The sequence below is a fragment of the Hemicordylus capensis genome, chromosome 1, assembly GCF_027244095.1.
Source record: "Hemicordylus capensis ecotype Gifberg chromosome 1, rHemCap1.1.pri, whole genome shotgun sequence".
NCBI classification, from domain to species: Eukaryota; Metazoa; Chordata; class Lepidosauria; order Squamata; family Cordylidae; genus Hemicordylus; species Hemicordylus capensis.
The window spans coordinates 49064608-49077384 of NC_069657.1; the positions used below are offsets into that span (position 1 = coordinate 49064608).

Here is a 12777-nt window from a genome sequence, read left to right on the forward strand (position 1 = left end):
GGATGCACCAGTTCCATAACTGCAGACTGAGATTCCATAGAGACCTGGACACTGTTCTGCCCTGCTTGTTGACATAAGCAATGGCTGTCATATTGTCCATCTGTAACTGGACCATTTTCCCTACAAGCTCTCTCCCAAAGGCGACCAGGGCTCTGAACGCAGCCAGCAGCTCGAGAATGTTGATGTGCAGGAGTCTCTCCTTTGGAGACCATACTCCCTGAACTCTGTGGTGCAGCAAGTGCGCCCCCCAACTGTGCATGGAGGCATCGGATGTCACTGTCAACGCGGGTTCCCTCGTGTGAAATTGAATGCCATTGAGCATATTTGACTCTTTTGTCCACCAATTCAATGATTCTAAAACTTTCCGTGGAAGAGTAACCCGCTTGGACTGAGGTTCGGATCTCGGCTTTTAGGACCTCAGAAACCAGAGCTGTAGCCTGCGCATCCGTAACCTCGCGTACAGGACTGTGGTGGTGCAGGACGCCATCAGACCCAACAGTACCTGTACTGTCTTTGCCTTTTGTATGGGATTCTCTTGACAACAGTAAATCAGGGCACGCAGACGAGAAAATCGAGGTACCGGGAGGAATGCCTTCTGGGCTGACATATCCAACTCCGCGCCAATGTACTGCAGGCATTTTGCCGGCTTGAGAAAGGATTTCTCCCAATTGATCTGCACTCCCAGGTCCTCCAGTAGGTTCGTCACCATGTCTATGTGCCTCAGCAACTTTTCCTTTGTCTCGGCTGTCAGAAGCCAATCGTCCAAATACGGATAAATGGACACACCCTGTACTCTGAGATGGGCTATTATCACTGCCACACACTTTGTGAACACCCTGGGGGCGGTGACTAGCCCGAATGGAAGTACACTGTATTGGTAAATCTCGCTCCCCATGGTGAAGCGTAGATACTTGCGATGATTCTCCTGAATGCATATGTGAAAGTACGCATCGTTTAAGTCGAGCGTTGCAATCCAGTTCTCCCCATGGAGGAGTGGTAGGATGGCTTGCAACGTTGTCATTCTGAATTTTTGTACTTCGATGTACTGATTCAGGCCTCGCAGTTCCATTATAGGTCTTATGCCCCCGTCGCGTTTGGGGATTTGGAAGTAGCAGAAATAAAATCCCGTCTGACTGAAAGCCCACCTCACCGGTGATATTGCTCCCTTTAACAAGAGCTTCTGCACCTCTTCCCGTAAAATCGGTGTTTCCGGAGTATATTTTACTCCCAGGAACGGTGGGTATTCCTTGAACTCCAGCACATATCCCGTTGAAACTATGCGTAGGACCCACTGATCCGATGTTATATGGTGCCATGCTTGGGCATGGCTTGCCAGTTTGATGGTTATTCTGGCGGTGTTCAAGGAGATGGTGTTCCTGGTGCTCAAATGCTTGCTCTCGGTTAGATGAGGCACTTTGCTTGGTGTTGGTGGGCTCAGCGGCTGATCAAAGCTGCTGCTTTGCTTGTGGCATCCTCTTACTCTGAGAAGTCTGGTTTGCCCTATTCCTTGGGTAATAGGGTTGTCTGTTGTTATTTCCGAAACGTTGGTAAGGTCGTTTGAAGTCCCTCCTGTCAGAACGACGATAGGAATCCTGACGAGCTTGATACTGCCCGTACTGAGTATACTGACTGTAAGGTCTGTTTTTACCAGTATATCTGGAATTAGTGAAAGACCAAGCTGTAATCCAAGATTTCTTCCACTGTTCCATGTTGCCATCCGTTTTGTCAGAGAAGAGACCAGCACCATCAAATGGCAGTGTCTCAATCCGATCCTTCATGTCCTGTTGGAGACCCGTTGCACGCAACCAGGCATGCCTTCTTAGAACAATAGAAGAGGTCAGAGTCCGAGACTCGGATTTGGCTAGGTGCTTTGCGTTCGCCAATTGTTGGTGGGTGGCTGCAGTCGTCTTCACAAATATCGCCTCGAACCTCTTGACAAACTCCCCTGGCTCCAGCGCTGCACGCTGATCATATAAAGCCTCCCAGACGGAATGCGTATATCTTGCCTGGCAAGCTACATAATTAGCTATCTTGATAGACAAGCATGCGGTTAAGTAAGTCCGCCTGCCAAGCATGTCCAGCTACTTTCGGCCAGAATTCAGGATCCAAGCGCATTACAACCCTTTCTGGATAAAGTTTTGTATAGGGTTTGTCTATACAAAGTGCACAAGATTAGTCGTCCGTCCCATTGTCAGAGGAAAAAATCAGAGATTGCAACAAATCCGAAGGGGTGTCCGTGAGGGAAGCCTAGTCCGTATGCAAAATTCAAGCCAAATGATCCGAAATAACGCCAAGTCCAAAGGAGTATCCGTAAGAGTTGTCAAAGTCCGTGTCCAAAGTTCAGAAGTCCAAATAAACGAAAAACAAACTTTCTTCGAGGAGCAACTATCTCCGAGTACTGATCGCAATGGCGGTCAGAAAGAAACTGATTGCAGAGACGCCCAACCACCACTAGAGGCTACTACAGTCATGTACGACAGGCGGTTGCTGGCGTCGCGAGGAGCTAACGAATTCTACCCAAAGCTGATCTGCGCAGGCGCAGAACCCCACTATTTATGGATGGATCTAGGTTGCAATAAAGGGTTTTATACTTAATGGGGCACTATTAGGACACAAAAGAGTCCACATGCAATAGGAAGAGAGATGAAGGGCCAGACTAGACATGACTTTAACAACACAACTGGTTTAATTTTTAAAAAGGTAAATAACTTGGGGGTGAGGGTGGATACAGGTAGTGGCAGTAGGTAAGGGGGCCTTGAAGTCTATCCCCACCAGAGTCTCAATTTGATCAGCTCTCCCTCCATTTGTTTACTATTTACATGAGAAAAAGCACACAAGAGCCAACAAAATGATTACAGTTGCATCTAGTTTGGCACTGAAAGACATGAGAAAGGGTAAAGTCCAAGAGACAACAAGGCAAAAAAACCTAACTCCTTATGCTCTGGAAACCCCATCCAAACCTTCTTTCTTTCATGAGAAGTATGCTGCACAGTTTCAAATACTTGTCCAGAACTATGAACTAGAAATCATTATTTTTTTAAAGTTGAAATTCTCACTGACAAATCCCATACCCAACTACAAATTGCCTGATCCAACTTAACAGCAGTTGCCATTCCTGTTCAATTAATTAGTTTAGAGCTTTTTTGATCTACATTACATTTCTGTCAGCAGACTGAATCCCATGAGTCATCTGTGCACTGTCATTCTCTTTCATTTTAAAACCTTCCATGTTGGTTCAACTGGGTGTCAATATGGAAAAACAAAGTTGGAAAAACAAAGTTGCTTACCTGTTAAGCTGCTGTTCTCAGACAGCAAGAGATGCCGTATTTGTCAAACAAGTAACCAGACTGGCCAGCAACCCATGTTGTGGCCATGAGTAGCATCAAAAGAACAGCGGTTTACAACCTCAAATGGACTACAGCAAGTGCCCAATCCATGATTTCTCCATTAATGACACAATATGGTATGCAATCTCCAGCCCACCCCATGACATATCAGTGGGAGGAAGAAAAATATCCACCACACTAAAAAGGAACTTAAAACTGTCAAAATGCCTTCAGTTTCCTTACCAAAGCAGACACCACGGTGTGGGACAAAGGCTTTACAGGCTGAAGCAATGGCTAATTCTGCAGAAATTATTGTCTTAATGATCAGATCCTCCACACAGGCCATTAGAGCTGGAAGGAGAAATGGGGAAAATAAAAGCAGCTTAATGGCTAACTTGTGCTCTCATCACATATGTGAACTTTCTCACCACAGCAGTCAGTGAGCAAACACCCATGCAAGCACTCAAGCAAGAGAGAATTTTTAGAACAATTGTAGAAAGGAATGCATGTATGAGTGCAAGCACCCAATCAAACTATAAGAATTCAAACCCAATGAAATAATATTGTGCTTGGATGCTGGAATAGCAAGTGACAGATTATTCAGTTAAAAGGTTATAATCCTATCTGATCGTTTTCTATTATAAATACTTGTATGTATTGCTGTGTCTAAGTGCAATGTAATCAGGAAAACCCTAGCAGTTATATTATGGAGCCTAACTATTTGAGATGAGGTCAACTTATGCAGCAGCACATACAGTAGTCCTGCCCCAGGACCACTGCCTAGATGCTCATGGTCCTATAAGTATTTTGTCTATCCTTATTCTAAACCATCCTCCACTACTTTCAGGATCCCAGATACAAAGAACAAACCATATATCTACCGGGTGCAGCAATTTCTTTATCCTACATTTTGAAGTATACTAGCATGACCATGTCTTAATCTAGACCAGGGCTGCATAACTTCAGCCCTCCAGCTGCTTTTGAACTACAACTCCCATAATCCCTAGCCAAGGTGACAAATAGTCACTGAGTATGGGAACTGTAGGCCAACATCTGCAGAAGGGCTGAAGTTGTGCAGCCCTGATCTAGAGTAACCACTTGTATGTTAAAATTCCCATATACATAGACACCGCACTGCTGCAAAACTAAAAACGCCTGCTTTAAGTAGCATATTGTATTTATTTTGCACTTATTAGTTCATCTATATTTTTAAAAGTTTTTATCCCAACTGACTGAACTAAAAAAGCAAGCAGATATGCCACTCATTTGTGCATTAAAACCAACACATTATAATCGCATTCATGAACACAGAATTGGGGGGAGGGGGGATACCACACAGAAGAACCTTCCTCCACCAAACAAGCCTTCAGATGACACTAGTACTGACAAGGGGTCAGTGCTAAAAAACAAGAAATCACTCTGAAGTTAAACTGAAATTTGTACTGTTCATTTGTCATGCTACCAGTGGACCAAGCGAATGCAAGGAAGAGGCTGTTCCACAGTTAATGAGGTTTCAGGATGAAAGACAACCACTTAATAAAGAGAGAGTAGTACACATGCACATAGGGAAGAGCAGAAGATACATTTCCAGGAAAGAGATGTGCCAAACAATCAGAAAGAAAGTAGGGGTGTGTGTGTGTGTATACATACAGACACACATGAATTAGGTGAGGAAGTTTTTCCCCAGAAGAATTGGGAGTGCAAGCATAGGCACAAAACTATTAGAAAGTAGAATTAGATCTGCTGTAGCTGATAATATATACCAATATAAATCTACTCACCAGTTGTATCTCTCCCTTCTTGTTTTAAATACCTCAGCATTGCACTCATGCTCCACTTGTTCCCATAATCCTCCACTTCAGGGTCATCACAACTAAAACCAAGGAAAAGGAGTTCACACTTGTAGCCTTAGAAGCTTTGGTGTAACTTTGCCACCAATTTGCTACTATAGTTTTGGATGCTTTGGGATGAGCAGAATTCCCAAGCAAACCCAAGTACCTGACATAATCGCCACTCTTCTTGTTGACACTGTAGTTGGTCAGATGCATGAACTGGTTTTTAATATTTTTTGCTCCCTGATCATATCTCACAGTTGCAAACCTACAAACAAGAACAAATATTTAGGACTATATTAGCCAATTATTCTAACACTTTGAAATGAGATGGAGGGGGAAGTATGCTCAGACATTGCTTCCTACTCTCATACGTACATGTGTGGAGAGATCAAGAGAGCTTCCAATTTGCATGCTTCCTCCTGTAACCCACCCCTCAACACTCTCAGAAGAAGCAGCTGTCCAGACCAGAAAATCCTACAGTAACATGGATCTTCCTGAACCCTGGATATGGATGTTTGGCTTAGCAAGTTCAGTATCTAAAGCCAAGGAAGACCAGCTTTCAAATAAACATGTGATCTATCTGCTCAGGCATCATCCTCTACATCCTCTCTTCTAAAATATAACAGTCTCTACACCCACTGGACACCTCCCAACCAAGCATTCTTATGCCATTTCTCTTGGTTGCATTATGCCACCCATAAGCCTTCACAGTTCTTGGGGAGTGTGTGTGTGTGTAAATAGTATGGAAAATATTGGCTATTAGCACATCCCTTGCTTTGTCTCACAACTGTTCTTTAGATAGAACTAGATACTTAGTGCTTGTCCACGAAAAACCTTTATTAAAGTTTCTGACAAGATTGTACAGCATTATGCAAAAACATATTACCAGTATATATGACTAGCTCAAAAACATATCATAAAATCTTCCTTTTTTGCAGTCCCTTATCCTCTCATGCATTACAATGGTTTGTTCACAGTCTTATAAAGGCCAACTAACAAATATTTAAAAACAGCAGCAAGAACAGGCTATGGAGTAAAGGCAGGATTTGTTTTACTAAATTCATTCTTTGTTCTGCAGACACCATTGGCATGGATATCTATTGCTCTATTCTGTTCAAGTCACATAATCTTGACAATATAGACTCATCTGTTAGGTGTTTGGGTACAGAAGGCCCTATCTCAATATAGCAAGTTGGTCCAGATGTCTCCTTTGAACCCTTTAATTCTATGAGGGCACGGAGATGGTAAGGGGATGAAAGAACATAAATGGAATCAGAGCACAAGAATATCATTCTGGCAACTGTGCAGCCTCAAATAAGAGCATACTAAACACTCATCTCCAAAGGTCTCCCAACAGACTTCAGATCAATGCAATTTCACCTGTATATGGTGTTCTCTCGTCTACCCACACTCAAATCTTTCACACTCCTAAAGGTCAGAGTCAGACCTATCATCTCCAACTGGTGTTTTATAAAGTTCTTCTTCCAACTCTAGCTTCCACCTCAGCCTTTGCTACAAGAGATCCAAAGTTATTCTTATGTCCTCTTAATGAGCCTGACTTGTTAATGTAGGAGACCAATCATGGCAGTCCATTCAATTCTACCTAACCAATCAAGTTATGATTAGAAATTAGCTAGAAGTACAAAATGTTGCAATTCAGAATAGATTATGCTTGCTATAAATGTGAGGAAGGAGGCAGATCATGAGACCAATTGCTATCCACAAACCCCAACCCCCGCTTAAGTTAGCTACATTCCCCAAACATCAAGAGCCTGCCAGGCAGGGGTTACTGCAAGCAGCCGGGGCGGGGGGGGGGGGGAGACCGGGACCCAGGCTGCTGTAATAGGCTATGGCCAAAGCACAGTCTATGAGGTAATGTGAATTCCTTGGCTCACAGTAAGTACCTGAATTCTTTGGAAACCACAGGAATCCAGCAGAGAAAAGGTAAATATCTCCGTGGAGCCAGTGCTAATTAGCAAGGAAGGCTAGCAAAGGAGGGGGCACTAGTGGGCTCATGGAACAGGAAGGCAGCACACTATCAGACATTACGAGGCTCTGCTGCCTCCTCCTTCATTTCAGAACTCACATAGCTCTTCAGCCACGTTTGTCTCCCATCCGCCTCCTTTTTGGGCCCCTCAGAAGCACATTTGGTTTTCTGCTCAGCCCATTGTCCCTCCCCAAGACAGCCCTTTATTTTTCCGATATCAGCACTAGTTCAGCTACAAATGTCTGCTCAGAAGAGTTAAGATCCAAAGTCACAACTCTTTAAAACTTGATATTTTAAAATAAATGAAGCTTTTCCTTGGGCTCCAAACAAAAGAAATAGAGGAGAAAAATCACAAATCCTGTGCCTGACTGCCCCCTGCTGGCATATTATTCTTGTCCAAAATTTAAATAATCTCCAAGAACTAGGAAGTATAAAGGGCATAGACTACTAAGGAAAACCAAAGAGGGGGACATTACACTCACTTGGCAAGCATATGTAACAGAAAGCAAGCAACTACTTTTGCTTTACTATGATCAGACACAACTGGCAGTTATAAAAGAAACCACAGAAGTCCCGAGGCTGTTGTCCGATGTGTAACATAATGTATTCAACTGGTTGCTAATTAGGCATCAGCCAAGCTCCACTGAAAAGACAAACTTTAATTTTGGAAAGGAGAGTGAGAACTTATTAGAAAAGCATTAAATTATCAGTCTTATCTGAAGAGGAGTTTCAGGACTAGAATGGAAAGTTTCTGGGGGATCCACATGGAGCACATTTTACAGCCAATTTCTCAAAGCTAAGGAATAGAGTTACTTATTGCTATCCAGGGAATAACACGGCATGCTGGGGACACATCACAGCTTCTCCCAAGGCAAAGTGTCTCTCTAGAGTGTAAGTCTGTATTCCACATTATTCCCATCACATACAAGTTTGACTCAACCATACTACTAAACCATTGTTTAGCAAATGGGTGCACAACTAAAATGTCCTGATGGGCCAGAACGAACCATGATTTGGTGTGTGCAGGCTGAGGTCAATTTTCAGCACATTTTTACATTAAAATTAATTATTCAAACTAACTATTAATGCATCTATTAAAAATATACCTTTGCAACAGGCTGAGACCCAACACATGCATACATTGTCCCTTCCCTGGAGCTACTATGCACTTAATTGCATTATGCATGGGCCTTACATAATTGAATAAGGGGTTCCATTCATTACTCTTCTAAAAGAAGACTAAGAAAATATGAGATGTGTTACTCTTCCCACCTCAATTCTCGAACACAGGCAGCTCCTATATTTTGCCTCACCCTGTTGCTATTGATAGCTTCTGGAGCTATCCCAACAATGGTTCCACACTCAACCTTCTAAGCAGCGGGCGGCGGAGAGTGTGCAGGCCTCTCTTGTGACTCCTCCTTGCGTAATCAGGTGCAGAGAATCTGAGCAGGGATCTTATGTTCTCTCCTTGCTTCTACACACAGAAGCAAGTCTCTCTGCCAGGATCAGAGGCAGTCAATAAGTGGGCAGGCTCTCATAACCATTCTCTCCACAGTTTTAGCACACCCTTGGCAAAAGCAGCAGCAGAAACCATGGGAGCCATCCCTGCACATGAGCTGGATGCAAGGCAGGAGGACGAGAGAACAGAACAGAAGACTCACAGTCAGACCACAGGAGAAAATCACAAGGAAGGGATGCACGCTTTCCCCCACCCCTCGGAAAGCTAAGTGGTGGTAGAACCGTTGCTAGGATAGCTCCAGCAGCTCTCAATAGTAGTAGGAACAAGGGTCTGGCAAAATGTAGGAGCTGCCAGTGTTAGAGAATGAACTAAAGTGTGAAGAATAAAAACAGCTTATATTTGCTGGATGCTTTTCTGAAGAGCTGGATGCGGTGGGGGGGGGAGGTGAAAAAGAGCAAGGCCTGCATGAGAAAGAGTTGTGACATGAGGATGGAGTGCATGCTTCTCTGCCTGTCCCCTTGGCAGTGCTATTCCAAGGGAAGAGGAAGTATTGGGAGGTGGGGGCATCACATGCCTGGGAAAGCTTGGTAGTTTCCATGAGCCTCCCCCAGCTGTGTGTATGAATGCAATAGGGAATGCTTGAGGCAAACCCTCTCCAGAGCTGGACAGGGCAGCCCACCATGGCCACGAAGGGAAGGGCACCAAGGAAGAGCAGAAATGAGGAAGAGCAGCAACTCCCGCCTGCATGCATCAGGTCCTACTGGCAACTCGGCAAAATTCAAGGAAAGCAAGAAGGCAGCACCTTTGAGGAGAGAGGAGAGCAAAGTCAAGCCTGAGCAAGAGCACAGGAACATAGGAAGCTGCCATATACCGAGTCTGACCCTTGGTCCACCTAGCTCAATATCATCTACATGGACTGGCAGTGGCTTCTTCAGGGTTGCAGGCAGGAATCTCTCTCTCCACCCTATCTTGGAAATGCCAGGGAGGGAACTTGGAACCTTCTGCTCTTCCCAGAGCAAACCCACCCGCTAAGGGGAATATCTGACAGCACTCATATGTAGTCTCTCATTCAAATGCAACCAGGGCGGACCCTGTTATGGCAGGGCAGGAAGGGGGCACCTGGGCTGGGAAATTTGGTCCCATGGAGGGACTAGAGTTGCTGCAGCAGCAGCAGCCTGAGTCAGAGGAGGCAAGAGCGTGCAGCCCTGGGTGGTGGTAGAGCACAATTCTTACCTCTCCATGAGCAACATAGGAACAGTGGAAGATGGGAAGCAGAACATATACTGCCCTAAGCCATTTTTGGAAGGGCGGTATATAACTCAAATAAATAAAATAAATATACTGAGTCAGACCATAGCTCAGTATTTTCTACACAGACTGGCAGCAGCTTCTCCAAGGTTGCAGGTAGGGATGTGCACAGAACCGGGTGGGGGTTGCTCGGAGAAGGGGGGGTTGCTGCTTTAAGGGTGGGGGAGGGTGCACTTAACCCTCCCGCTGCTCTTCCCCTGCCGGTGCTCCAGTTTTCTAAAGTCTATCGGGGCAGCAGCATTTATGTGGAGCTTAACCATAGGTTAGTGCAGGGGTTCTTAACCGGGGTTCCTTGGAAAAATCTAAAGAGAGCTCCCCCCAAAGAACACTGATGATACATCCTTTATTTTTCTTGAATTTTAATTATACCTCACCATTGACAAGAGACAGAATAACTCTGTCCCTATACTTTGGCTCTTCTACTGTTGCCAGCAATACATATGAAAAGGGCTCAGAGCTATCTCACAATAACTGGTTGCCAGTGCTCTCCTGCTCCAGTTCTGGGATTCCACTGAAAGTTTCACAAGCCTTCTGCAGCTTCATCTTTAGTCTTCTAAAAACATGTTATGTAAATGAGGTGGGGCTCCATAGGTAATCTGAGGATCTGGGGAGTTTAGAGTTGCAAAAAGGTTAAGAACCCCTGGTTTAGTGTTATGTCTGAATGAGCCATTGGGCTGCTTTCTCACCTTCCAATGGCTCTGCCATTCCCTGCCATCTCTACTTCTAAATGCTGTTGCAGCAAAAAAAACCATGCAAGTTTAATCTCCCCAGAGGGTGGCAAACTTTTAAATGCAAATAATGCTCTGTATAAAAAAAAGGGAGGTCACTTGGCATTTTGGCACTACAGACCAAAGTATAAGAACAAAAAAAGAGTTGCAACCTGGTGGCGCCAGGATCTTGAAAGCTTTCTTTTGTGCCTATGCTCACAAGTCCAAGGAGAAGATGAAGAAGAAACATACAGAGGTAAAGAAATCCTCAAAGTCCACTACTGCCACCTGAAGGCCACAAGCTGGAAAAGACAATTCATCTGCTAATACATATACTCTATACTTCCCCATCATTGTTAAGGCTGCTTGAAATTTGGCCAGTGGCTAAACACTTGGAGGTTTTACACCTTCAACTGCTCCTAAACTTTCAGGCCTGGATATTAGTGAAAGGATAAATGAAGATAAGCTCAAGGTGTGAAAGAGCAGAATTTTCATCTAGATATTTACAAGTGATTGATTAAGTGCCGTCACGTCAGTGTTGACTCTTAGTGACCCCATAGATAGATTCTCTCCAGGATGATCAGTATTCAACTAGGCCTTTAAGGTCTCTCAGTGGTGCATTCATTGCTGTCGTAATTGGGTCCATCCACCTTGTTGCTGGTCATCTTCTTCTCTTCCCTTCAACTTTTCCCAGAATTATGGACTTCTCAAGAGAGCGGGGTCTTTGCATAATGTGACCAAAGTATGATAGTTTGAGCCTGGCCATTTGTGCCTCAAAATTCTGGATTTGTTCTATGACCCATTTGTTTGTTTTCCTGGATCCTCAAACGTCTTCTCCAGCAACAAAGTTCAAAAACATCAATATTTTTCCTATCTTGCTTCTCCAAAGTCCAGCTTTTACATCCATAGAGTGTCACGGGAAAAACCATTGTCCAAATTATTCTAATCTTTGTAGGTGTAGACACATCACGGCATGTAAATATCCTTTCCAAGGCCCTCATTGCAACCCTACCAAGTGCTAGTCTGCGGCGTATTTCTTGACTGCTGGATCCTTTACTGTTGATAGTCGATCCTAAAAGGCAGAAGCTATCCACCACTTCAATGTCTTCATTATCAATTCAAGGGCTAGTTGCTGTACTCATCATTAGTTTAGTCTTCTTTACATTTAGTTATAGTCCCATTTTTTCATGTGCTCCTTGACTTTCATTACTAGTGTTTGCAGATGATCTGCATTCTCAGCTATCAGAGTGGTGTCATCAGCATAATGCAGGTTACTGATGTTTCTTCCTCCAACTTTAAAACCATGCTCATCTTCTTCCAATCCAGCTTCTCTCAGTATATGTTCAGCATACAAGTTGAATAAATAAGGAGAAAGTTTACAGACTTGTCTTACTCCTTTGCCAATCTGGAACCAGTCTGTTTCACCATGTTCTGTCTGGACTGTGGCTTCCTGTCCTGTGTATAGGTTTCTCATGAGAAAAATGAGATGTTCAGGGGTGCCCATTTTCCTAAGGATATTCCACAACTTGACATGGTCGACACAATCAGAGGCTTTTTTGTAGTCAATAAAGCACATATTGACTTCTTTTTTGTATTCTTTGGCTTTCTCAATTATCCAGCATGTGTCAGCATTGATGTCTCTTGTTCCTCAGCCTTTTCTGAAGCCAGCTTGAACATCCGGCATGTCCCTTTCCACGTAGTGCTCTAATCTGTGTTGGATGATCCTGAGCATTATTTTGCTGGCATGTGAAAATAAGGATATTGTGCGATGGTTTGCGCAATCTGTTATGTCTCCTTTTTGGGAGGTATGGGTATATAGACTGACCTCTTCCAATCTGTTGGCCATTGTGTCATTCTCCAAATTTGCTGGCATAGTTTGGTTAGAGCCTTGACTGATTCTTCTTCTTTTGTTTGCCATATTTCTATAGCTATTCCATCAATTCCTGTAGCCTTCCCACTTGGTAATGACCGGAGTGCTGATCTAACTTCATCTTCCCATACTAGAGGTTCTTGTAAGTAGGGAATATCTTCTAGAGTATCTTGGATGTCGATGCCCCTGCTGTACAGATTTTCAGTATACTCCTTCCATTTCTGTTTGATCTTTTCTGACTCAGTTACTATCTGTCCATTGGCATCCCTTAACATAACAATTCAA

At 43.8% G+C, this 12777-nt stretch overlaps 1 protein-coding gene across 28 annotated transcripts in view; it reads right to left on the minus strand.

The window, feature by feature from the left end:
• The window catches only part of TTLL5 (tubulin tyrosine ligase like 5), a 253862-nt gene that overhangs the window by 218499 nt on the left and 22586 nt on the right, over positions 1-12777 (minus strand). For all 28 annotated transcript variants that reach the window (XR_008309973.1, XR_008309988.1, XR_008309987.1 and 25 more), the window contains exons 10-12: positions 5325-5426; positions 5108-5199; positions 3570-3677 (exon numbers count right to left, since the gene is read on the minus strand). Coding sequence is in view for 23 of the 28 variants with exons in the window: in XM_053262503.1 (XP_053118478.1) it covers positions 3570-3677; positions 5108-5199; positions 5325-5426 (302 nt within the window). In the remaining 5 variants the exon portion in view is untranslated. The remainder of the gene's footprint in view (positions 1-3569; positions 3678-5107; positions 5200-5324; positions 5427-12777) is intronic.